This window comes from Podarcis raffonei, chromosome 2, assembly GCF_027172205.1.
Source record: "Podarcis raffonei isolate rPodRaf1 chromosome 2, rPodRaf1.pri, whole genome shotgun sequence".
Taxonomy (NCBI): Eukaryota; Metazoa; Chordata; class Lepidosauria; order Squamata; family Lacertidae; genus Podarcis; species Podarcis raffonei.
The window spans coordinates 41,884,216-41,910,778 of NC_070603.1; the positions used below are offsets into that span (position 1 = coordinate 41,884,216).

Genomic DNA, 26,563 nt, shown 5'->3' on the forward strand with positions numbered 1-26,563 from the left:
AAACAACAGTTTTGAGCCTGATAAGGACTTGAAACAGGAAGCCTGCTTAACAGAACAAATAAATGAAACTGAAAGTGCAGAAATGATGGAGCAAGGTGCAGTTTTTGAAGAAAATGAAGGAGAAGCAGGAGATGTGCAGGAGTTAAAGGAGAGTTACAATATGAGGCCTGACATGATGATAAAAAAGGACAATAAAAATTGGATGTGGAAAGCCTGGTCTGAATGGGAGCCTGGAAAATGGAGAGATCTCCCTTGGAGGAGATCTGAAGACCTGAGGATTATAAATCTGCGGAAGGTGAAAGCTGGAGCCTTGGGGACATCTGGATCTGTAAGAAATTTGAAACAAGAGTTGGAGCCCCCCACAGGCTTTGCTTTTAAGTATGGAAGACTGGCTGGAAGCAACAAGGATTCTGCTGGGCCGGAGCCCCTCCGAGACTTGGGGTTTAACATTAAGGACCATCAAAGAGACCGGCAGAAAGGAACTGAGAGAGATAAAAGGGCCTCAGATGTGAGGTCTCCAGGCTAAATAAATAATATAAAGACTGATGGACATTGGTCGGGGACTGGAACCGGGAAAAGGGTGGGTGGAGGTTGGGAATCCAAAGGGCACATAAGGATAATTTGTTTTCTTTTTTTTATTTTTAATTAGTGGTAAGGAAATTGGGTAAATCGTGGAAGGGAAATTTTGGTCGACTTTAGGAAAAAGGTTTAAGAACAATTAATGAGGTATAAGTATTGATGTGTGTTTTTAATAAGGTAAAATTGGTTTCTTCTTTTTTAAATTAATTGAAAATAAGATTGTTAAAAATAAATGGAGGAAATGGAAAAAAGAAGCAAAGTAAAAAATGGTATGTTAGAATAAATGTATAAGTTAAGGTAAAGAAATAAGTTAAGGATTTGCTGAACTGACAATTTAAATTGGAATACAAGAAGGGGAGGTGTGAGGAGGTCTGAGAAATAAGGTTAAGAACAATAAGTATTAGTAACTTTATGTGTTTTTTCTATTTTCCTTTTGTTGTTTAATTCTGTTATGTATTTTTGTATTTTTCTTTTGTTCTGTTTATTTTTTGTTCTTGTTTGTTTCTTGAAAATGCTAATAAATATTTAATTAAAAATAATAATAAAAAAAAGGGGGTGTCTGAACCAGCCAGTCGGAACTTCCTGTTTCCTCCTGGGCTGGGGCAGACTTCCTCTACATGTGACCAGAGATGGGCGTGACCTCACCTATGCAGGTAACAAAACAGCACAGGGGATGCAGACATCTCTCTCTCTCTGACTCCATTCCTCGAAGAAGCAACATCTTAGCCTGAGATGCTCTCTTGGCTTGCAGCCAAGAGAGGACAAAGGAGCTATCTCCTTATGGGATAGATTCCAGGTGTATATATTTTGTAGCTTATGTCTGCCTTCTGGGATCCATCTGTGAACAGAATGTGTGTGAATAAACTGTGTCATGTCTAATCTTTTATGAGGGAATAAAGGGGAATTACCAGGAAACTTATTTTAGAGGCTTAAATGAGCCTGGCAAAGACGTTATCCGCTATACAAGTTAGAAAGGAGAATGTTACTCTGCTAAATTATAGAACTAGTGTTAACTAGTTGGGAAGGATATAATTAAACAATATATCCTCTCCTGCCTCCCTGAACATTCCCACACTCATAACATTGGGCTTAATTTCATTCATTTGCTTTAAAAAGTAGTACCCTTCTCTCCTCCTGAAAAAAAGTCCTCAGTGCTGCCCAATATACGTTTTCCCACTGACACAACATTCATCTCACCCCTTTTAAAGCCATCTAAGTTGGTGCCTATCACAACATCTTGTGTTTTGCTGATGAGTAGTTTGCACTTATTTCCACCAGAGGGCGGCTCTTGGTGTCATAACAGAGCCACATCTAGTCTCCTGCAGCCTCTGATTCTATTTCATCTTTCGGCAGCTGTGCTAAAGCATCTCGGTGTGGAACTAGCAGGCAGCAGCAGCTGGGCAGGTACCAGGCTTGGCTGTATTCTGTGCTCCTTTGATTTTGCTTCTCTCTCTATTTAATCATTCCTTTTCCAGAGGATGGGCTCTGACTTCCCTGCAGCGTGTGCTCTTTAGAAGTCCTTCTCCCTAAGGAATCATGCTCATTTAAACAAACAAAGAAAAAAAGATTAGAGGGGGAAAAACATCCCACAAGCGAGAGGCAAGGATGGAGAAAGAAACCAAGGCATCCACCCAGTACGGATCCCTGGAGTCAACCAAGTGGAAAGCAGCAGATGCAGGCAAAGGTGAGATTAGTTTGCACACCTGGGGCACAGCAGTGAAGTACCAACTCCCTCCCTGTTACTCACTGCACCCCCTGAAGTGGGGCTTAAATCCTTGCAGATCTGCATGATGTTTGTGTATATGTGCCAGTATAACATTTGCCTGCTGGGTGTCTGCTATTTTCTGTCTTCCTTGAAAGTTTCGCAGCAGTGGAGATGGAGATGGAGATGGATGTCTCGTTCAAATCCCACCCCCTAAAACCCCCACTCCTGGTGATGTTATTATTGTTTTTATATATATATGAACGAGATCCCACCTGTCTGTCTCACTGGCAGTGGAAACGGAGCAAGTTTGCATTGAGTAGCGGCAGGCAGCGGGGAAAACATGAGTAGAGAAACCTGGCCGAGGACCAGACACTCTAGTCTCTGTTCATTCACAAAAAGAGCCTCTGGCGTGGATGGAGTTTGACTGCTGGGCGCACTCTAGTAGCTTGGGGCATGCCTCAGTGCATGTGTGGGCATTACAGAACTGGCCAAAACGAGAAATGCACATGGTTTGGGGGTTCCGGGAAAGGCCATGTCTCCATGGGTGAAACTGAGGGGCATTGAGGTTAATTGATGGCTTTTAGCAATACCCCGTGAAGGCACCAGGTAAGGATTTACTCCTTCTCTGCTCAGCTATATACCATCCGTGTCAGTTCCCAATTTTTGTGAATGGGCATAACCGGGCAAGCCACAGGCAGGAAGGAGTTAATGCCAAAACTTCCCATTCAAGAATTCAGCTATCTCCTTCTGTTGCTTAGAGAAGCAGCCGCACCTTACCAGTACAAATGCCTTTACCAGATCCTCGGTACAGTGTAGACTAGTGGCTAAAGCAGCATCCACAACAAGGATGTTGCAGTTCCTTCCCCTTCATCCGCTGCTGGTGGGTGGATGTTTATTATGTATATATATGATACACAGAAGCATATTGGCATCAGGAACGTCTGGAGCACCTTTGACCTGCTGCCCAAACCAAGTCTGTCTGTTTCAGCTGGGTTGCATGGCAAATAAGACCCTGTTGCTTGAAACAGTGGGTCTGGGCACTTGGCTGAGTTAGGTGGGTCACCAAGTGCAAAACCAGTTCAATTCCCCAGGCGGATTAGGCAAATTACGCAAGGTGGGTCAGCTCAGGTCTGGAAGTAGCATGCCAGCTTGGGTTCCTATGGGCTCCACACAAGCTGAGAGTACATCGTGTGGATGGGTGTGCCTTCTCTCAATCCCCAAAGCCTTCAGCTGGCTCCAACCAAGAGCTACTCCCCCTGGAGGCTAGAGACAGCATGGGGTTGGCAGCCAGTGGTTTAATCACTCCCACCACAGCAGGTGAAGTTAATAGCTCAGTTCCGGACAAGAATACAGTGGTACCTCAGGTTACAGACGCTTCAGGTTACAGACGCTTCAGGTTACAGACGCTTCAGGTTACAGATGCTTCAGGCTACAGACTTGGCTAACCCGGAAGTAGTACCTCGGGTTAAGAACTTTGCTTCAGCATGAGAACAGAAATTGCATGGCGGCAGCAGCAGCAGCAGCGGGAGGCCCCACTAAAGTGGTGCTTCAGATTAAGAACAGTTTCAGGTTAAGAACAGACCTCCAGAACGAATTAAATTCTTAATCCAAGGTACCACTGTATAGCATTTTGTTTGTGAGTTCTCTTAGCATAAACTATGGGATTTTCTGCTATAGCTTTAGGGTGGACTAGTACTGCAATGGGAGAGGGGGCGCATTTTGTGTGTGTATGTGTCTCATCTGCCTTGAAGTGAAGGGTCTTTCATCTGTGTTAAGTTTCCGTAGCACCTAATGCAGTTCTTAGCATCTTATACGACTCAGCCTAAAGGGTTAGGGGCCACCATCAACAGATTTGCTGGAGATGGCTGTGGTGCTAGGCTCCTAGCCAGCAGCTGCTTCCTCCAAAGTCACGGGAGGCAGATGTTTAAACTTCCATCTTCTTCATTCATTCTCTCTTCCCAGGTAATGATCACAGCATTGTTTAGCTCATAGGTTTTCAACCTTTTTGATTCCAAGGCTGCCTTGACCCAACTACCTTCTTTCTGCAGCACCCCTGTGGGGCTCAGGAGCCCAGTTATGTCACCCCTTGCCTGCAGAGCTGGCAGCCTCTCACCCTTTTTCAAACACCCTCCCTTGTGGAGTGCTTCCTCAGCCTCCTCTCCTCTCCCCTCTCCTTGGGAGTGCTCTGGGCAGCTGCCATCCCTGGTCTCTGAGCTGCCCCCTCTGACCCAAAGAGAGGTGCCTCCTCTCACTGCCTCACAGGGGCCTCAGAAGCACCCCCTGGCCAGCCCCAGAGACACCAGCTTGTAGCCAGGGCTGCTGCAACAAGCAGCTGTGCAAGCCTTTGGGAGGCAGAGATGCAAGGGGGTATCAGGGGAGGGAAGGGAAGAGGGCCAGAGGCTGGCTCTTTCCTCTGACTTGACTCACTGGCACAGGCCAGTGTTGGGAGGTCATTTGGCTCCAGTAATGAAGTATTGATCTCATCACTTGGCTCTGCTAGTGCGTGCCAAGGAAGCTGGAGATGGCCTTTATACACTTTGTATAAAGATAATGCAGCTGCATGTCTGTCCCTAAATCCAAAGGAATAATATTCTTCAGGACTGACTGGTCCAGTTAGTGCAAAATACAGAGCACGAGAGATGATGTTGGGGTTCAGACTTGATTGCACGCCAACTAATTCTGCCTATTTGTGTGTGAGAGGGAGGAGCAATTTTGCAGGAGACTTTCGCTGCAGGTAGATGCTCCATTCATTCAGGTAGTTGCATGTTTTTTCGATTTTATTTTAAATGTATATTTCCATTCATCCAAACCCATTCCAGGGTGGTTTGTAAGAATATCCATAGCAGTACAGGCACATGGTAGAGGAAAAGGACAGAGGTACAGGAAGCTGCCTTAAACCACACCAGACCATTGGTCCATCTGTAGCTCAGTATTGCCAACACAGACTGGCAGTGGTTTTCCAGGTTTTCTGACTGGGGCCTTTCCCAGACTTACTTAGAGATGACCGAGATGGAACCTGGACCTTCCACATGCAAGTCAGGTCCACAGTCCTTCCCCAGAAAGCAGAGGATACAAGACTCAGCAATAGGAACTTTTTTAAAAATTGTAAACTGCCCTGTGATCCTCAGGTGAAGGATGGTAAAGAAATTCAACAACAACAAGAACAACAACTACTCAACTCTTCAATGCACTTCAAATGCAGGAAGTGCCCTAACCCAATCAGGATGACTTCTGAGCCTGGCATTATGCAGAGAGCCAGGCTTTATGATTGTTACTGGCTCCTCTTATGGTTGATTGTAAAAAACAACAACCTCAAAGCAGTTTACAAGAAGGTAAAACAAGAAAATCAAGAAAAAACTCACAACTTTGAAACAATGAAGGTTCCTAGGACTTTTGCAGTCCATTTCTGTGTCTGCAAGAAATGTATGCAGGGGTTGCATGTTTGCTGCAGCAATGTATTATTTTAGCCAAAACTGTACACAGCAATATTTTGTTACTGTAGTAAATAACTATTTTTCACCCTCGTTCCAAGTATCACAACTGCTGAGTCCGTTCTTATTTGGGGAGCAGTTGTTTGAATGTCATGAGCACCTACTGGACAGTGCCTGTGACATGCAGGATAACAGGAGCAACTTAACTGTTCACCCTGCCCACTTGTGCCTATTGAAGGACCTGTGGAGTCCCCCCTGCCACAAAGTCTTTGCCTGAGTTCTTTGCTTGATGTAGGTGAGAGAGCAACTTTTCCACCAAGAGAACCTCTCTCCTTCCATAGTCAAAATGGCAGGCCAGTCCTAACTGCTACTCCCTGGTGGGTCTTCTCTAGAGCAGAAGCTTTTGTTCTTTGGACCTTTGACACAATAATAATAGCACAGTGCCGTTCCCCCTATGCGGAAAGGAAAAGGCATGCACAGATAATTCAGTCTCCAGCAATACTGGTTTCGTTTCAGAGATTCCACAAGGGATTATAGTAAAAAAAACTAAGATGAGCACATTCCCTGTAATCTTAGTATAAGAGTGCAGGCTCTGAAATTGCTGCCAGACTCTTGACAACTATGTCAAGAAGATAGGAGGGGAAATGTGCTTCTCTAGAGGTATAAAGAGAAATGAGCCCCCCAGGCATTGCTGTGAAAGAAATATGTCTGCCTCAGGGGAGTTTGGAAGAAGGAGCTGAGGAGCAGCTGCCATCTATGGAACTAATTCTCTGCAGTCCCCCCTCCATTTCCTCAGTGATATTTTCATGCCATTTTATCAGCTGCTCTTAGATCCTGTTGAAGGCAATGATATGAGACTGAACTGTGGCTCTCCAGAGGTTGTTGGACCACAACTCCCATCATGCCTCATCCTAGACTGTGCTGGCTGAGGCTGATGGGAGTCGGAGTCCAACAGTGTTGGGGAGGGGCACAGGTCCCACATAGGCCATATAAGGCAGCCTGACAGAAATCAGAACCTCTTAGCCATGTGGCCATAAATTGGAAGCGATTCCAGTCCAATCACTGATGGCATTGCTTGCTTTCCTGTCCACCCCCATCCCATCTGCTAACTGAGTTCCTTTTCCCTTTTGCCCTCAGAGGATCAGATAGTGTCCATGGCCGACTCCACAACGACCATTGATGACATCGAAGGGGAGCTCTTCAAAATTGAGAGGATCCGGGAAGTTCTGGTGCGGAGGGAGTCAGAGCTCAGATACATGTGAGTTGGGAAACTAGGAGAGCAGGATGCCTGTGGGAGGGCGCTCAGCAAGGTGCAAAGTCTCCGTGGGCAGGATCCTTTCTCTTTCCACCACCTATAAGGAGGCAAGAGGCAGCTGGTCCTAGGTGCTCCTCTTCATCTCTCCCTCTTTCTGTCTAGATCTGCTCAGTTTCCCTCTCCCTGCTTTGAGCTCACAATTCAGTCTCTCTTGTTTTCTAATGGCCCTGGAGTCTGATGGTGCTCTCTTTGAAAGGATGTAGACTTAACTCACTGAGAAGAGTCCACAAGAGTATCAGGCCTCTCTTTCAGCCTGTGTGGGTGGATGGGATCCCATGTTATCTCAAGCTGCATATGCCAACTTCAGGAAAGGTCAAATAGCCAGTCTGGCCCTCTGCATCATGGAACATCACCCCCCTCCCTGAAGTGTGCAAGGGTTTCTCAGCAGACAGCTGATTGGGAAGCGGCTCATGGGAGTGTGGGTGTTTTGAAAAGAGCTGCTGTATAGGGTGCCCAATGCTGCCGACTAAGTTCTGTGGATAGTGAAAATATGAGGTGGGCTGCCTCCAGCCTCTTCACCTAAACCTCTTCACCAAACCTACATGTGCAGAAGGTGTACACGTGTACATGCTGTACACAGAATCTGTACAGCAACCGCTTCCCAATTTCCCCACATTTGAATCAATGGAAAGGGACTACTGTGTGACCATGAAAACATTTCCTGGACTAATCGTTCTGGTGTCACAGGACACTGTTATCTCGCTGAGGCAAAACCAGGTCAGGAGAGAGCTATGGATTAAAAATTCAGGAGCTCCTCCTGACCATTCATAGATGCACCAAGAGTGGGGAACTTGTGTTTATTCGGACATTGTTGGACTGCAACTCCCATCAGCCCCAGCCAGCACAGTATAGTCATCTCTCCCCCCACTGTCTCTCTCTCTCTCTCTCTCTCTCTATATATATATATATATATATCTCCCTGCTGAATTGGGTTGGGAGGTAAAGGGTGTAGCACACTGTTCCTGAACATAGAAATTTGGTTTTACTGTCACAGCCAATAGTCATTGACACTGTATATGGTCCAAAGGCTCAAGGGGCCACCACCTTGAAGGTCTGATCAGTGCCTGGACAGGAGGCAGCCTGGGAACCTCATGTATGCTGCCTTGGGTTCCATTAAGGAAGAAAGGCAGGATGCTGTTGTAAGGGAAAAAAACAATAAGTGCCTCATCCTTTGAAAAGCCACCCAAGCTAGCAACCGGTGACGCATCTTATGGTACAATTTTTCTTCTCAGTCCTGAGCCTACCACAGCCCCTGCCCCTGCCATGTCAATGAGAATGAGATGTAGCATCGCACTATTTAGAAAATGCAAAAAGAAACTCATCTTCCCTTTGGTGACTTCCAGCATCTGGTACTGCAGAGACTGACTGTAGCTAGCCTAATCTGTGCCAGCCCTTCTGCAGCTAAGAATGACTCAGCTAAGCAAAGCTTCTGCGATCCAGCTGTACTCATCCCAGAGCCATAGGGATTGGTCCTCATCAAAGGCTGGGCTGCTGTTAGGAACCTATGTATCCCTCGGGGCATCCATGGATCTTTGGATGTACCTTGAACGCAGGGTTGGCTAACCCGTGGCCCTCCAGATGTTGTGGGACTCCAGTTCCCATCTGCCCCACCCAGCATACTCAATTGTCAGGAAAGGGTGGGAGGTGTAGTCTGGCAGTGCCTGGAGGACATGGCTGCTTTAGTGGAACTGTGCATCCACCTAATAAACCCCCTTGACAAATGCATCTCATTTTTACGTGATGCATCCTGGCATATATTTCAAACTCAGCCAAAGGGAAGTGCCATAAAGACGCCAGGGATGCATCCATTGTCCTTTATGCAGCATTATTCTGGATCACAGAAAACTGCCTGAGCCAGATCATTGGTCCCTTTTGCTCAGGGACTGGCAGTGGCTATCCAGAGTTTCAGGCAAAGGTCTTTTCTGGTTTGACTTGGGAGATGCTGGGGATTGAACCGAGGACATCCTGTATGCAAAGCAGATGCTCTGCCACTTCTTTTGGTTCCTGTCCAACAGAAAACATATTCTTGGTGCTTCAATGAACAAGGGCTGTTAAAGAAGAAGCACCCCCAAATATGTCTGCATTGCAGGTTTGGCAGCCCTGGGCTTTCAAGGAATAGCACTGCCAGACTTCTGTGGCCTGTATACACATAGGGAGAGATCTAAAACTGAAGTCAGAGGTGAATCATCATTCATCAACATTAGCCTAAACCTGACTGTGATATCAACACTGTGCCTCTCTCCTAGGGGTGGAAAACCCTCCCATTTGCCATGTTACAGCATGGCCTTTTCCTTCTTGAGTCAGCAGTGCAAGCTGACTTTTTCAAGGCAGCAGAAGGAGGGAGAAATTTCTATAGCTCTGATTTCCATGCTAGAGCAGCCTTTGTTTGTTTTCTCCAATCTCTGAATCACTCCATGGAAGAAGCAGCCAAGCTGCAGGTGTCAATATCCACCCTACAGCACACAAGGCAGGTTTGCCAAGGACATGCTCTGCAGAGACTGTGGGTTCCACAGAGCAGGGCTAATTTTTGCCCCTGAAAGGTATAAACAGGGACAGAAAAAGCCTTTTCCTAGATCCAGATTTATTTTCAGCTGTCCACCCCCAAATTAGCTTAGCCCTTAAACCAAAGATAGGGACCTGTGACCTTCTATACATTGTTGGACTACAGCTTCCATCAGCCCCATCTGGCATGGCCAATGGTCAGGGATGGTGATGTTGTAGTCCAGAATCATCTGCAGGGCACCAGGTTGCCCTAGAAGTCCTATTTATATATATACCAGTCTTCCATAGAGATGAAAAATATATAGATGAAAACAGCAGCAGCAGCAACAAAATCCAACTATCTAAGCTAGCCAGGCATAGAAGAACATCAACCAGAAGTGAACCAGAAGAAACTGGTCTTGCAGTCACTATGAAAAGAGAGCAAAAAGGTGGCTTACTGTTGTAGCTTACTGTAAAAACAGCACACAGTAGAGCTTTCTGGCAGGACCACAGCAGGCAAGTGAGCTCCAGAGATGGTCTTTGGAGCATGATGTTCCTACACCAAGTCAATGGCTTTAACCTTTAAAGTGTAGCCTGAACAGGACCCAGAAGTGATTTGACAATCATTGCAACTGGCCTGACATAGAGCGGGTTGGAAATGATTGTGCCTTCCAGCACCTGTCAGAAGGACTGCACCTAGGCTGAAACTTCTGTAGCATCTTCAAGGGCATCTCTATTTAGTGTGCATTGCCATAATCAAGCATGGAAGTTACAGAACTGTGAATCAACCTAGAAAAAGGAAAGTTCTCCCCATTAGCTGTAAGTGGGGGAAAAGGTGCTCCTGGCAACCTGCCTTTTGAAAAACAGTGGCAGGTCAATGAGTATACCTAGGGCAGCCATCCCCAACTGGTGCCCTCCAGGTGAACTACAACTCCCATCAGCTCCAGCAGCATGGGATGATGTGAGTTATAGTCCAAGACATCTGGAAGGCCATTAGGGTTGGGAAAGGTTTAATCTGAACAGAGAAGGTGGTAGAAACCCCATCAAATGACAGTTTTGGTACTCCCTTCCAAACAAATATAAGGGCTGCTCTCTGCCCACTTCAGAGTTGTTATAGACTTAGCCCAAAGTCTTCACCAAATGTTGCTGCTACTGCTGCTGTGATGCAGACTTGCTGGCTGCTAATTGCCTTTTTCTCCCAAGTACCGCTGATTATCTAATGAATTCTCCCACGCAGCCACCCACACTGGTGACTCTTGATATGACCTCCATGCAATTCTCTCTTCTAGCCTAGGCATCCCCTTCAAAGTGGTCTAGCCTTGTCCTCCTACTTAAGGGGGGGAGGACGTACATCAATAGATCTTTGTCTCCTTCAGTGTGAGCTTTGCCCAAGGCCAAAAGCTCTTTTTATTCATATTCGTCTACAAGAAGCAGGACTCTTGGAACAGTATAACTGAGCGGCAGTGTTGTGGGACTAAACTCTCCTTTCTCAGGTGGCTATGTCCCCTGGCTACTTGCTCAGATGGTAGCATATCTTGCAGAGGAAGACATTGTGTGTGTGTGTGTGTGTGTGTGTGTGTGTGTGTGTGTCCTTTGCTTCAAGGAGCTGTGGCATAAGCATAAATATATGAGTAGAGTATTTAAGTGGGGTCTAATTTGGAGCCTGGATATGCTTCATGGGTTGTCATATCCAGGACTGTGAGTTAGATTTGAGAAGCCAACATCTGCATTATATTTTGGAGAATTCTTATTTTATAGTGGAGCCGTTGTAACACTGACACTCCTAAGATACTGGATTCTCTGGTATGTGTTTCTTTCACAATTTTTATCCAGAAACACAGGAAGCTGCCCTATACTGAGTGACACCCATATTTTCTGCACTGATTAACAGTGGCTCTCTTGAGTTTTAGACAGGGGATATTCCCAACCTTACCTGGAAATTCCAGCGGCTACACCTGCAAGCCTTCTGCACGCAAAGGAGATGTTCTACCACTGAGCTAAGGTGCCTTCTCACCCTGCAAGATCTGTTTTCTGTGAAACAGAAGCACAAATGTTCCTGACACTTTATTTTGATATGACTGGCAAAAGGCAGAAACATGTGAACAGCAAAAAGACATCATAAGCCTGTGAAAGTGACTTGGAAACTACAACTAACCCAGAATGCAGCTGCCAGATTGCTGACTGGGGGTACAGAAGATAATTAGACTTGCTGCTTCCACTACAGCAGCTTAAGAGGTAGCTAGCTGACTGATTAGGCAATATGTGAAATAGTCTTTTAGTTAGTAAGGAAATTGTTTTATGTTAAGAATATTTCTCCAAGTGATGCTAAAAAGGCCTCCCCCCCCCAGAAAGCATCGCTTGTGAGAGAAGTTTATGCAGTAGAGTGTATTTTTAAATGGTGTCCAATCTTGCCAATTTAGGTTTTACTTTCAAACTACAGATGGTAGGTAGCACAAAACCGAAATTAAGTGTGAACAGGGCCTTACAGTTTTTCAATGGTGAGTTGCAGTGCCTGAAAGAGCTACAATCAGATTCCATGCCCAGTTCTTCTAAGGCAGGGGTGACCAAATTTTTTTCAAAGAGGGCCAGATTTGATGAAGTGAACATGCATGGGGGCCAACAAAAGTTGTCGGGATTTTTTTTAGGATTGAAGTTGTTGAGTTGCCAGATTAGGCCTCCAAAACAGACTTCGGATATGCCTGTTCTAAGAGCTGTCAGAAGACAGAACCATAGATACCTCCCTCTGTCTGCTTAGTGTGTCCCCTCCAGGCCTCCACATAAAATAATAAACCTTATGCCTCTATTAGTTCATTACGTATGCAAAAACAAGAGTTCTGACATTAGCAGCAAAATATATTTTCCTCATGCAGTAGAAGAAGAGTAGCAGTTGCTGCACTTTGAAAGAGCAATTCTTTGGGTTTGTGTAGGTGGTTTAGCTGCCTTATCCAATGCCCTGCTGAGTTCTGCAGGCAGCTTGGCATGAAGAAAGTGGAAAAGCTCTTCTCCCTCTTTCATGATACTAGAACACAGGTGCCTCCGATAAAGCTAAACATTGGAAGAGTCATAATAGACAAAAGACAGTACTTCTTCTCACAGTGTATTATTAAACTATGAAATCCAGTACCGCAAGAAGAGAAGGAGGAGTTTGGATTTGATATCCTGCTTTATCACTACCCAAAGGAGTCTCAAAGCGGCTAACATTCTCCTTTCCCTTCCTCCCCCACAACAAACACTTTGTGAGGTGAGTGGGGCTGAGAGACTTCAAAGAAGTGTGACTAGCCCAAGGTCACCCAGCAGCTGCATGTGGAGGAGCAGGGACGCGAACCCGGTTCACCAGATTACGAGTCCACCGCTCTTAACCACTACACCACTCTGGGATTACTACCAACTCTGGGACAGTGTTAAGAGATGATCCACCAAATTCACTGAGGATAAGGCTATCTCTGGCTCTAGCCACAAGGGCTATGCTCTGCCTCCACAGACAGAGGTAGTATACTTCTGAGTACCAGGTGCTGGAAACTACAGAAGAGTGCTGTTGCACCAAGATCCTGCTTACAAGCCTCTCATAGGGATCTGGTTGGTCACTATGAGAACAGGATGCTGGACTAGATTGACCACTGGCCTGCTTTAGTGGGGCTCTTTAAGTAAAAGGTGGAGGAACAGCCTGTCCATTTCTGGCCTTTCATGTTTGTTTGTTTTTTTAACTTTTCATTTTCTCACTCATTAGAATCTTAGAATTGTAGAGTTAGAAGGGATTCCAGTCTACAATAAAAGCTCAACTTTTAGGAAGTAAAAACTGTGGAATTGGTTTTCTGGAGCAGATATTAAAACCTGAATGCAATCACCATGGAATTTGCAGCAGGGAAAGATCCACAATATAAGATAAGAGACATTTGTTACCTTGACATAACAGTTTGCTTTGCAAGCATTTCCCCAAAAATCCATACAGCAGGCTGTAGGCACTTTGCACTGACTTCTCAATACTTTCAGAATAGCCAGCCTTTTAGTTAAACTCTGAGCCAACAATACATCCATGACTGTGATGATGTCAACTGCAAGGGAGCAGGAACTCTAGATCAGGGGTCAGCAAACTTTTTCAGCAGGGGCCCGGTCCACTGTCCCTCAGACCTTGTGGGAGGCCGGACTATATTTTTGGGGGGGAAATGAATGAATTCCTATGCCCCACATATAACCCAAGATGCATTTTAAATAAAAGCACACATTCTACTCATGTAAAAACATGCTGATTCCCAGACCGTTCGTGGGCCAGATTTAGAAGGCAATTGGGCTGGATCCGGCCCCTGGGCCTTAGTTTGCCTACCCATGTTCTAACGCATTAAGCCAAGGAGGACTATCCTGTATTCTCAGGTCTCAAGAGCAAAAAGAAAGATGTAACAAAATATGGAAATGTCTGTTGCTTAAAACCTACTGTGCATTCAGATGCATGTTTACTCAGAGGCAAGCCCCACTACATTCAGTGGGGCTTACTTCCAAGAAAGCATGCACAGAATTGTGATCTTACCAACTCTCCCTAATCTCACTCCACCCCCCATCCCTGATTTCTTTACAGGTGAAATTGTAGGTTATCAATTTACTATTATTCAAATTGGTCGGTCCTTCCGGGGTTAGGAGAAATTGTATTGGAGGCTGGACGTAGACCACAGGTTGTCAGTTAGCCATACCTGCATTCTGCCATTCTTAATGGAATATGGTTCATAATGCGGAATCTGGTGCTCCTGGAGATTTCCTGCTATACAGAAGTATGCCTCTAGCCCTATGTCTGCAGGGAAGCAGGAATTATTATAACGAGAGTAGCTGCTACAAAGGGTTTAGGAATCAAATGGTACCTAGGTGGGGGCTTCACTCATCATTTAGGACCATTTTTCTTTTCACTTATTAAAGACAGGCTGAGCAAGGCTGTGTGGATTAATTAGCACATCAAAAGACCTCTGTGAAAAATGGAAAACCCAAGAAAAAAGAGAGATTGCCAGGATGGTTACATAATGTAATGCAATTAGATGCACTGTTCTGATGAATGTAACCCATGTATATTATGCACATAATTCTTTTGCTGCAGGGATGTGCTATAGGAAGTAAAATTAAACAGACATACACAAAAGGTAGCCAACCCAAATTTGCTGATGGATAATACAACAATCTCTATTGTGGCACTGTAAAGACAATTAGATAATAAAATTTCATTAATTTTAGCCAGCTTTCTTTTGTTGTCAGATAAAATGTATTTGTTTAAGCCAAGGGGTCTCAATAAATCATTACAGAATTACTTAGTAATTCACATTCAGTTTAAAAATAAGGCATGAAATGGGAGTAAAATACCAATGTTGTTGTTTGTTTGTTTTTAAAAGAATCTCAGTTCATAAATTGTATCTATCTCCTTGCAATGCAGTTGAACAGCTCCTAATTTCTGCTTTACTGTGCATGGCTCTTTGAGTCACTGCAGACATAATATAATTCTATCTGCTCATATTGGAGCACCCACAATACGATAGTACTGCACAGCAAAGTTTATTATACATCTGTTTATTTCAGTACAATCATATCCCACCTTTCTTCTTTCAAGCATCTCAAGACGACATACTCAAAGTGGTTCCCAGAAGATCTCCCATCCAGAAAATGACCAGACCCAGACCTGCTTAGCAGCAGCATGGTGACTGCATCATGTGCCCCCAGACCATGCCCTAGACTAAGGGGAACTAGATCAATGAGACACAGCTGACATGGCATACAAGGGCTACTTATAGGAGTTGCCGCTATACTGTTTCTGGGACTTTTCCTTGTGCTGTTGTTGTTGCTATACCCCACCCATCTGATTGGGTTGCCCCAGCCACTCTGGGTGGCTTTCAACAAATAGAAAAGCATAATAAAACACTAAACATTTAAAACTGCCCTATACAGGGCTGCCTTCAGATGTCTTCTAAAAGTCAGATAATTGTTTATTTCTTTGACATCTGATGGGAGGGTGTACCACAGGGCGGTTGCCACTACCGAGAAGGCCCTCTGCCTGGTTCCCTGTAACTTCACTTCTTACAGTGAGGAATCCACCAGAAGGTCCTTGGAGGAGGACCTCTGTGTCTGGGCTGAGCGATGGAGGTGGAGACGCTCCTTCAGGGCTGAGACCATTTAGGGCTTTAAAGGTCAGCACCATATGCTCCAAGTACAGAGCCATTAAATCTTCTCCATTTTCCATGGCTTGCTAGCCATAGATGGTATCAAGCGTCACTGCAAGCTAGCGAGCATGGATCAATATAGATAACTTTTCCTCCCAAGAGCCCCAAGTTAAATCTAGCTAGGAATTCGATTTCTAACCCTTAATGATTCTAAGAGTGATTTGGCACCCTAGGCTACAGATAATTTGCAAACCACAGGTGCAGTTTCTTCTGACTATCACCAAGTTGTCCTCAGAAAGGTGAATTAGTATCTCACTGCCAATTATTCTTGAACGCTGTTTTCCCTCCTCTGTCTCAGTCCTGTCCAAGTTATGATTCCTGTATGTGTGTTTTGGTGTTTCCTGAAAAAGAGCATCCCAGGTTATCAGATTATCTTAGAAGAAGCCCTCCACCCAAAGATGCTTCTTGTAATCCTAAAAGCATCACATTATAAAACCAAAATGCAGTCTAAACTGAAGGAGAATGGAGAGAAGAAACAGCTGGCATGTGGGGAGGAAACCTGAATAATATCATCTGTATAAAATTATTTCTTGGCTTTGAATGGGTATCAACACATTTGGCTGTATTCTCATAGGGTTTCTCCAGTGACCAAGATAAATTATAGGGTTGCCTATTTAGAGAACAGTATCCTCTGGAATTATTCAGCTTGTGACTGAGTCATTAGAGGAGCCACATTGATTCAAATCCATTTGCTGGGATGCAGATCTATAGTTTATTATTTCTGTCGCACTCCTCAGTGTACAGATTTCTCCTCTTATTCATGAAGACAGATTAGGCTGAAAGGCAGTGACTTGCCTGAAGGGCATCTAAAGGTAAGTCAGTTTCATGGCTGAGAGAAGATTGTAGACTGGATCATCTTTGTTCAAAGCTCTCATAGCAGGCTGCCTTTGATTTTTTGCAATAGGTTCTGTGTTCCTGGGAATATCTCTCCCTCTAGTGCCACCACTTGGTCCCTGCCTTTGGTTCATGATACCTTGCTACAATGTTGGAGCTTGATCTCCCTCGTTACTGTAGTCTACTATAAGCCCAATCACTACAAATGCCTATTCAGAAGAAATGGCAAACCCATACAAGCTGTTCATTTGCACAATATTTGGTCATTATTCCACACATTCTAGTGCAATTTTCTGGTCGGGTTTCATTGTCACAAGGGTGAAGAAGTGCTTTAATCCACTTTAGATATGTGAACACAAGTTCAGGTATGCGATGTAATAATACTGACAAATCTGGAGGTGTCCAGAGGTATCCTGGGATGTCCAAATATCCAAGACAATCCCAGAGGCTTTGGAAGCAGCCTGATTTAGTCTGTGACATTGCATTGGACACCCACCTTAGAAGAGCCCCAGTTCTCTTCAAATCTCCCTGATTTGGCTCAGGATTCAAGGTTTGTCTGAAGCAAATGTGCACGCCCCTAGTGTAAACCCTCCTTCCGAGATGGGTTGTCTTCTACAGCTCCTTAAATGATCCCTTGTTGCATTCTGCATGTAGAAACACATGCTGCTTCACTTACCTGTCTCATGTAGCAATTTACTAATTTGGAAGAAAGGTTGTAGAGCAGCTAGAGAGTTTTAAAGTGTAAAATGCAGGTGATGGATTAGAAAGTGGAAAACGATAAACAAGAAATATTCCACATATAATCTGTTGCAAGGTGGTATCAAAGGCCCCAAGCAACTGGTTTCAGCCAAATGTGTCCAACCCAGCTTGGAGTTCTTCCCAGCAGCATGTTGAAAGGTAAATGATTACGCTTTGCAGCAAGGGATGCTCAAGTGACTTGTCTCTGTGTTCTCTTGTGGAAAAAGGATTGAGGCTCCCTCCCTTGTCTTTTCAGGATGGATGACATCCAGCTTTGTAAGGAAATCACCAGATTGAAAAAGGAGTTGCAGAAGCTGATTGCAGTGCCAGGTAAGGCCCAAACCCATGGCAACTCTCCCAGGGAGTGAGTTTTCTTAGCACCTTGCTTTTCCATAAAGCTTTGTTGGTGCCATCCCCATGTATTGAGGTACGAGGAGCTTGTGACCTCCAGCTATTGCTCGAATACAACTCCCATCACCCCTGTCCACTAGCCATGTTGGATGGGGCTGATGGGAGTTGGAGTCCAACAACATCTGGAGGGTTGTGGATTCCCCACCCCTACCCTATTCACCAGTGGGGTTTGCCATTTGCAGGATCACTTGGCCTCCAATGCCACTAAGCTAGCAGAGGATGTTGCAAAGGAATGTGAATTAAACAGGCCAATGCAAAGTTATCCTGAGACTTTTCTTGTCTCAGAGATGCTTGGCTAGCTTTGGAATCTGAATTTTTAAATGTTAAGCAAGGCAGGAAGAGAACCCAGGCATCTCAGAACAGGTGAAACTTACTAAAGCTGTATAAAACTCATTCTACCACAACTATCATGGGGGGAAATAATAATAGTTTTATAAATATGTACTGCCCATAGCATTGTCTGTCACACCCAGTCCCAGTTAAGGGGTGCCATCATTAAGAAGGGAATAAGGGTTAGAAAAAATCAAGAAGAACCTTCATGAAAAGGTTGGGAGGATGAAAGAGCCTGTGGGGAGGAACAAAGATTTACAACCATCCATAGGAGGTCATAGTGGAAACCACCACCATGTTTGGTTGGAGATGTTTAGACAGAGGACTGCAAGTTGGTCCTGAAAGTCGTTGTCTGGGATCCTTGTATCCTGAACCACAGCCCAAATGTTTAAATAAAGTTTCTCAAGTCCAAGGTGCATCCTCCTTTTCTTCATGGTGCAGCTTGATCAGTACCAACTCACTCTCTGTTTGTACAACAGTGCCCTACAACATGGGTCTTCATCCTCCAGGTCTTTTTGTTTTTGTTTTTAAAGATATTTATTAAAGTTTTTAAGGTATAACAAAAAATAAAATAAAAAGAAACATACAAAATAAAAACAGTTAAAAACACATTAATTTTCATAACATATCTTCCTTACGCTTATTTCCCCAGACCTCCTCATACCTCCCTTTTTTGTATTCCAGTTCAGTTTGTTAGTTCAGCAAATCCTTACCATTAAACTTTTACCCATTTGTAAACCTTTTTTTCATATCTCTTAAAGCATTACAGCTGGAAACCACTTATTTTCTATCCAACATCCTTCTAACATTCATTAATTTTACAATATTTCTGTAAATAGTCTTTAAATTTCTTCCAATCTTCTTTCACCGACTCTTCTCCCTGGTCTCGGATTCTGCCAGTCATTTCCGCCAATTCCATGTAGTCAATCACCTTCATCTGCCATTCTTCCAGAGTGGGTAAATCTTGTGTCTTCCAATATTTTGCAATGAGTATTCTTGCTGCTGTTGTAGCATACATGAAAAAAATTCTATCCTTCTTTGGCACCAATTGGCCGACTATGCCCAGAAGAAAGGCCTCTGGTTTCTTCAGAAAGGTATATTTAAATACCTTTTTCAATTCATTATATATCATTTCCCAGAAAGCCTTAATCCTAGGGCACGTCCACCAAAGGTGAAAGAATGTACCTTCAGTTTCCTTGCATTTCCAACATTTATTGTCGGGCAAATGATAGATTTTTGCAAGCTTGACTGGGGTCATGTACCACCTATATATCATTTTCATAATATTCTCTCTTAAGGCATTACATGCCGTAAACTTCATACCTGTGGTCCATAACTGTTCCCAGTCAGCTAACATAATATTATGTCCAACATCTTGTGCCCATTTAATCATAACAGATTTCACCGTTTCATCCTGAGTATTCCATTTCAACAGCAAGTTGTACATTCTTGACAGATTCTTAGTTTTAGGTTCTAACAGTTCTGTTTCTAATTTTGACTTTTCCACCTGGAAGCCAATTTTCTTATCCAAATTATATACCTCCATTATCTGATAGTAATGAAGCCAATCTCTCACTTTGTTTTTTAATTTTTCGAAACTCTGCAATTTCAATTTGTCTCCTTGTGGTTCCAAAATTTCCCAATATGTCGGCCATTTGGCCTCCATATTGAGCCTTTTCAGAGCTTTTGCTTCCATTGGTGACAGCCACCTTGGGGTTTTATTTTCCAACAAGTCTTTATATCTTATCCAAACATTAAACAATGCTTTCCTGACAATATGGTTTTTAAATGCTTTATGTGCTTTGACCTTATCATACCATAAATATGCGTGCCATCCAAATACATTGTTAAAACCTTCTAAATCCAAAATGTCTGTGTTTTCAAGAAGTAGCCATTCTTTCAACCAGCAAAAAGCTGCTGATTCATAGTAAAGTTTAAGGTCTGGCAGGCAAATCCATCCCTTTCCTTTGCATCTGTTAGTATCTTAAATTTTATTCTGGGCTTCTTGCCCTGCCAGACAAATCTAGAAATGTCTCTCTGCCACTTCTTAAAACAGTCCATCTTGTCCACAATTTGCAATGTCTGAAATAAAAACAACATTCTCGGCAATACATTCATTTTTATCACAGTAATACGGCCCAACAGTGAAAGCTTCAAATTTGACCAGATTTCTAAATCTCTTTTCACTTCCGTCCAACATTTTTCATAATTATCTTTAAATAAGTTCCCATTTTTGGCTGTCATATTAATCCCCAAGTATTTCACTTTCTTCACCACGGTCAATCCTGTCTCGTTCTGAAACCTATCTCTTTCAATCGGTGTTAAATTTTTCTCTAGAACCTTGGTTTTTAACTTGTTCAATTTAAAACCTGCCACTTGACCAAATTCTTGAATTAATTCTAAAACCCTTTTGGTACTAGATTCTGGCTCCTGTAATGTCAATACTAAGTCATCTGCAAATGCTCTCAGTTTGTATTGTTTGGCTCCGACCTGTATACCTTTAACCAACCGGTCCCTTCTAATCATGTTTATCAGGACCTCCAGGACCGATATAAAAAGCAGTGGGGAGATTGGGCACCCCTGTCGTGTCCCTTTTTCTATCTTAAATTCTTCCGTGACCACATTATTTACAATTAATTTAGCCTTTTGTTCGGAGTATATTGCACCTATACCATTTTCAAAACCTTGGCCTACCCCCATCCCATGTAGGTTCTTCTTCATAAAACTCCAAGAGATGTTGTCAAAAGCTTTCTCCGCTATCCTCCAGGTCTTGTCCACTGCATAGCACTGAGACTTTCAGCCTTGCCACTCGGCTTCTCCTGCCCCTCAACCACTTCCACCTCCACCAGCAAGCCAAGTTGTCCTTATGGAGGGGCTACTCAAATGCTGCTTATCCATTGCTGGAGAACAGTTGGGTGCATACTTTATATTTATCTATTATCTATGTATTTTAAAATGTGTGGATGGGTTTTTGGAAGACGCCTGCGCATGAATTTGTTCTATGTGTGGAGATCAGTGCATGCTGATCAATGCACGGTCTTCACAGTCAGGCTGTATTCCGAGGTCATGAGTATCATGACGATCAGTAGTTTCTTATCTGCTGTAGCCCTCGTCCTCCTTCACAGCCATTGTAATATAACAACATTGTTGTCTTCCACCTCTTCTGCCCTTGAAGTCTTCTTGGATCATTCTTTGTCTAGCTTCTCCCCTTTGACCGTATCGCCTTGGGTGACCCTACTGGGAGTGTGAGACTCCTGACGGCTTCGCTCACAAGGAACATAGGAACGTGCAAACCCATTCACCACAACAAGGTGATGATCCTGCGAGTGAGATCCGGCTTGCGAGCACTCCAACTGGAGAATAGCCTCTACCAAAGGCATCATGGACTTTGAAGAAGCATGGACTCGGGAAGATAGGGAGAAACGAACTCCAACTCTGCAGTTCTACGATTCTATGAATCAGTTAATTACAGAGCAGTCTAAACTCAAGGAAGAGTGGAGAGGCTGATCCACTGTCACATTTTGACCTCTACAAGCTTCAGAATTTGTCTTTCCTTTTTGCTAGTTCGGCTACAGGTTGAAGTAGCTCCACTGAGCTTTTGCTTCAGCAACACGAGAAACACATTAACATAGTGTATAAGATGCTCAGAAAAACAAAATCAAAAAGGTATTTGCCTGGCATTGAAAGGACAGTAAGGTAAGTGCCAGGCAAACCTTTGTGGGGAAAGTGTTCCATCACTAGGATGCCACTACTGAGAGGGCCCTGAGTCAGGCAGGGGACACCCACATATCTCTCATGCAATCCATTTGTTGTTATTCCTCTGCCATTAACCTATTGCTTTGTGGGTTTTCCCCTATTTTGCAGAAAATAAAAAATCTAAAGAAGACAAGCAGCAGGAGGAGGAGCTAGTGCAGCAGATTCACAAACTTGTGGAGACTCGAGATTTCCTGGTGGATGACGTAGAATTTGAAAGGCTCAGGTACACATGGATATCAACAGCTGTGCCAGTTTCATGGCTCCAGCTCAGTGTTGGCATGCACCTAGTGCTTTTCATATATGTTTTCCACCTTTCCTTCAAGAAGCCCAGGTCAGCATACCCAGGGGTTATCCCATTTTATCCCCACAACAACACTGTGAAGTAGGTGAGACTGAGTGAAGGTAGCTGGCCTGGAGTCACCTTGAGTATTTGAAGCCAATTTTATCCACTAGACTATTTGGTTGGGGTACGCAGGCAGACTTTGCTTCTGTTGCCTCCTCAGTCCCACACAGGGCAATTGTAAATGTGTGTGCTGTTAAATTCATTGTCACATATTGTTTTGTTTTGTTTTAAGGGACTTTTCCAAAGGTAAGGTGAGGAGGTGGAGGCAGGGCTTACTCTACATCACTCACCAAAAACTCAAATCATTGTCTCCAGGGATGATCAACTTTTTTGATCTGTAGATTTATACCATTGCTGCTGGACAGTATTGCAATACTGGAGTCTAGGCAGATTTTAAAATGTTTTTTAATAAAGGGCAAGAAACAAAGGCTTGGGGTACTGGTACAAGCAGGGAAAAGGAGCTGTGCATGTCAGTGAAGCACCACTCTTTCTGAAAGCAAATATTCCCTGGAGCCAAGAAAGAACAAAAAAGCAGCCTCGTCCTTCACAGAGATCTGAAGAACAGTAATTCAGGATACCTTGACTCTAACCTATCTGGATTATAGCCATACCTTCACACACACCAAGCAATGGTTGCTTATTGCTGGGATGCAAATCTCATCCACAGAGTAGTAACCAATTTCCTCCTTCCACAGAGAACGAGAAGAAGACAAAGAAATGGCAGAGTTTTTGAAGACCAGGATTTCCAAAACCTGCCTTCCGAAAACAAGTAGGTACTTGGGAGTGAGCAGCCTCCCTTTCCACTGCTGTGTGTATGTAGGAACAGGGTTGTGTTTCCTCCATGCTATATCTCCATCTCTATCATCTTGTTCTCTATCTCTATTGCACCAAGAAAAGTTGAAGTCTGTAACCTGTGTAAATGATGTAAATTTGCATAATTTAGATTAGGTGTTATGATTCCGCACTGTTTGCTCTTTTGCATTCATAGATCTGGGTTTTGCTATCTTGCATGGCTGAATCCATTGTGCATAGATGCTGCTCCAGAAGGGAAGCCATTTGTGTGAAGAGGTTCCCATGCAGGCTGGATAATGTCCATCAGCCAGGACGGACACACACACACACACACACACCCTGCCCAAAAGGAGGAGGAGAAGTTGTCTGCAACTGGAAAATAGCTGGCCTATGTAGGAAGCAGCTGCTTATATGATTTGTGTATATTATTTTTATTTCTTGCTTCTTAATCAAAAAAGATCCTGAATTATCTACTTTTTAAAAAATGAGTGGCCCAATATTTTTACTAGTATATCTTGTTAAAGTCTAGTGTAAATGTGACAAGTTTATGTTTGCAAATGCAAATATGCACACACAGATACTTATCAGCGCTGGCAGCGCTGTTCCCACTGAGTGTAGTTTGGAGTGGAGGATTGGTGCCTTTGTGATTTGCTGCTGCCACCCAATATACAAATATACACATTACTTGGTTACAATGGTGGCTGGCACTCATTGGAATTAGCAAGGCAGAAGGCAGGGAGGTCAACAGTAGGTGGAGCCAGAGCCAATGGCAACTAGATGGCAACAAATTCTAGTTTTGTCTCCACTCTCCTCCCTGCCAAGTTCCAGAAGGGCAACACTGAGACGAAGAAAGATAAAGCTTACAGCCAGTGTCACGCCCTGGACTGGCTGTAAGGAAGCAGTCAGGTAGAGGTCTGGTTGAGGGCAACAGAGGTTGGTGGGGCAGTGCCCCATTTGCCCATATGAACAATCCTCCACTGGTTGGTTATGGACCAGCTTTAAAGCTCACACCTTCCTTCCATATGAGTTGTGTGGACCCCAGATGCAGACACCTGCTTACCTCAGGCAGATTGGTGGCTATCATAGGGCCTGAGCATGAGCCACTGTTCCCATAGCAGTAACTGTTTGTTCCTTCACAGCTCCAGTAAAAGAAAAGAGGATGACCTCCAGAGGACAGCAAACCTCTACACCATATGTAACAAAGACAGGCCTCACTCTTCTGAAGGAATGCTGCGGCTTCACCTGCTCGGTCATGTAGGCTGGGGCTGTTGTCCATATTGCCCACCCTACCCACCCCAAAACACAAAATACATTCATGGGCAAGCCCTGCCCTCCCACACCCTGGTCAACTGGATCCATTCAACTCATAGCAGAGTCACAAGCTTGAGGAGCAGGGACAAGGGATTCTTTTGCAGATGACATGGACCTTGCAAGCACATGCGGAAACTGCTGGGGCCCCCAAGGCAGGGCCGGCATCCACCCACCTGCCGACCAAAACCAACCCACACAATCAGGGTGGGCATCACAAGCAGAGAGCCAGTATGTGTGCTGCCAAATGGGAGGGCCAAACCACAGACAAAGATTTCAGCCTGCTGCCTTTTTCCTACCCTTTAACAGGGCAGACAGGGGGGAAACAGGAGCCCCCAGTCTGGATACTATTTGCAGACTGGCTACAGGGTTGTGAACCAGAGAAGGTTTCAGGCAGCAAAATATTGTTGCCAAGTGCACACAAACAGATGCACACAAGCACACACATGCAGACACAAACAATATGGAAGGACCGAGCCCTTCTGATAGTTTAAAAGCAAGAAGAATCAGCAGGACTAATACAACACCCTCTGCCACCCTCCACCCCCCGTCTCTCACACACACAACCCCGGCCTCTCAGTAATGTGGATGTTGCTCCTCTTCATTCCTTCTCTGATTAGCAGGTTACATCGAAACCGCCATGAAGTTACCTAGCAACTGTGGGGCACTGAGCCTTTCACCGTATCATCTCTGCGGCCGCTTCCATGTGCAGAATGACGGCAGTCTGTTTAAGTTTATTCTTAAATTACCGCCCAGCAGCAGTCTCATTCACAGCTCTTCATTCTTCATTTTGTTCAGCGCAAAGACGGGTGGCTAATTAAATGCTGCTTCAAACGGTGTGTGAAAATGGGTGTAAGGAGTATGTGCAGAGGAGAGACTACCACGTGTGAATGCACACATGTCTGTTTTGCTGTCAGCTACACCTTCTGGGAAAATAGGTGCTTGCATGGTCTTCACATAGGATGATGTGCAGAGATATAGACATGCATAGTTCCCCCATCCCTATAAGGGAAAAGACACATATTAAGCAGCCTGGAGAGTCCCAGAAACAATGGATTCCTAAACCATCCCTAGCAGGACATCCAGTGTCCTCCTTTAAATTTCTAGGGGTGGTTTCTACAGCAGCACCTACTGTATATTCCCAATCTTTCTTTTTTTAAAAAAAAACAACAAGGAAGCCATCCATAAAAATATACTTCATATCAGTTTGCTACAACTGAACCTTCACCCGCTGCTTCTTGTCTTTTCCCTTAGTTGCAAACTTGCACTCTTCCTCTATTTTATGGCAGCCATTTATATATTTGAAAAGTGCTCTTGTGCCCTCTGCTTCCTGCCTTGAACTCTGCAGCCCTTCCTCTTGAGATGCCTCATTCTGCCGCCAATTGGTCAAACTGGAGCACTTTCACACTTCAAATCTAGTGGGTGGGATGTAACTCGCTGGTAGAATATCTGCTTACCATGCAGAAGGTCTCAGCTTCAATCTCTCCAGAGAGGGCTAGGAGAGACTCTTTGACCGAAATCCTAGAGAGCCACTGCTGGTCAATGTAGATACTAATGAGCTAAGTGGACCAAGAGTCGGACTTACTATAAAGCAACAACCTATGTACCTAAACAGTCTGCCCAGAGCATTCTCTTCTCCAGGTCACTTTCCCACAGGTCTCAAGGAAATTGCCAAGGCATCCCTGGGAGTTTCAGCTTTCATCTCCACTGGTGCTTCTGGCACCAAGGCAAGTGGTGAGCACTTCTGTCAGGGGCAGAAAAAGCCAAAAGCTTGGTCTTCCAAGCTGTCATCTTTATGACACCGAATGCCACTTGTGTTAGAGGGACCGGGCCATGAATTGGAATTGAGGAGGTCTGTTGGCTGTCGGGATGCGGGTGACGCTGTGGGTTAAACCACAGAGCCTAGGACTTGCCGATCAGAAGGTTGGCGGTTTGAATCCCCACGACGGGGTGATCTCCCGTTGCTCGGTCCCAGCTCCTGCCAACCTAGCAGTTCAAAAGCAGGTCAAAGTACAAGTAGATAAATAGGTACCGCTCCGGCGGGAAGGTAAACGGCGTTTCCGTGCACTGCTCTGGTTTGTCAGAAGTGGCTTAGTCATGCTGGCTACATGACCTGGAAGCTGTACGCCGGCTCCCTCGGCCAATAAAGTGAGATGAGTGCCGCAACCCCAGAGTCATCTGCGACTGGACCTAATGGTCAGGGGTCCCTTTACCTTTACTATTTGGCTGTCAAATTGAAGTGAGGCCCAGCTGCAGAATCTCTGTGCATTCATTTCTATGTTTGAAGTGCTGCAGCTAGACAGAGAAGCACAGGGACCTCTGCCTTAGCATTATGTCCTCCTTTGATTTCCT

General features: G+C 44.4%; 1 protein-coding gene across 1 annotated transcript; it reads left to right on the plus strand.

Annotated features, from left to right (window-relative positions):
* Nucleotides 1–1,907: 1,907 nt before the first annotated feature.
* LOC128407622 (bMERB domain-containing protein 1-like) lies at nt 1,908–25,355 on the plus strand. The gene is made up of 6 exons (XM_053376187.1): nt 1,908–2,263; nt 6,853–6,973; nt 17,528–17,601; nt 21,877–21,991; nt 22,807–22,880; nt 24,043–25,355. Exons 1-6 carry the CDS (start codon nt 2,185–2,187, stop codon nt 24,159–24,161), a joined length of 582 nt encoding a protein of 193 aa, XP_053232162.1. The 5' UTR covers nt 1,908–2,184; the 3' UTR covers nt 24,162–25,355.
* The last annotated feature ends 1,208 nt before the right edge of the window (nt 25,356–26,563 follow it).

What these genes read in the sequence shown, in the direction of transcription:
- LOC128407622 (XM_053376187.1), top strand. Translation starts at nt 2,185, where the DNA reads ATGGAGAAAGAAACCAAGGCATCCACCCAGTACGGATCCCTGGAGTCA. An exon ending in GAAGCTGATTGCAGTGCCAG is followed by an intron (nt 17,602 to 21,876) that starts GTAAGGCCCAAA and finishes CCTATTTTGCAG; the next exon opens with AAAATAAAAAATCTAAAGAA. An exon ending in AACCTGCCTTCCGAAAACAA is followed by an intron (nt 22,881 to 24,042) that starts GTAGGTACTTGG and finishes GTTCCTTCACAG; the next exon opens with CTCCAGTAAAAGAAAAGAGG.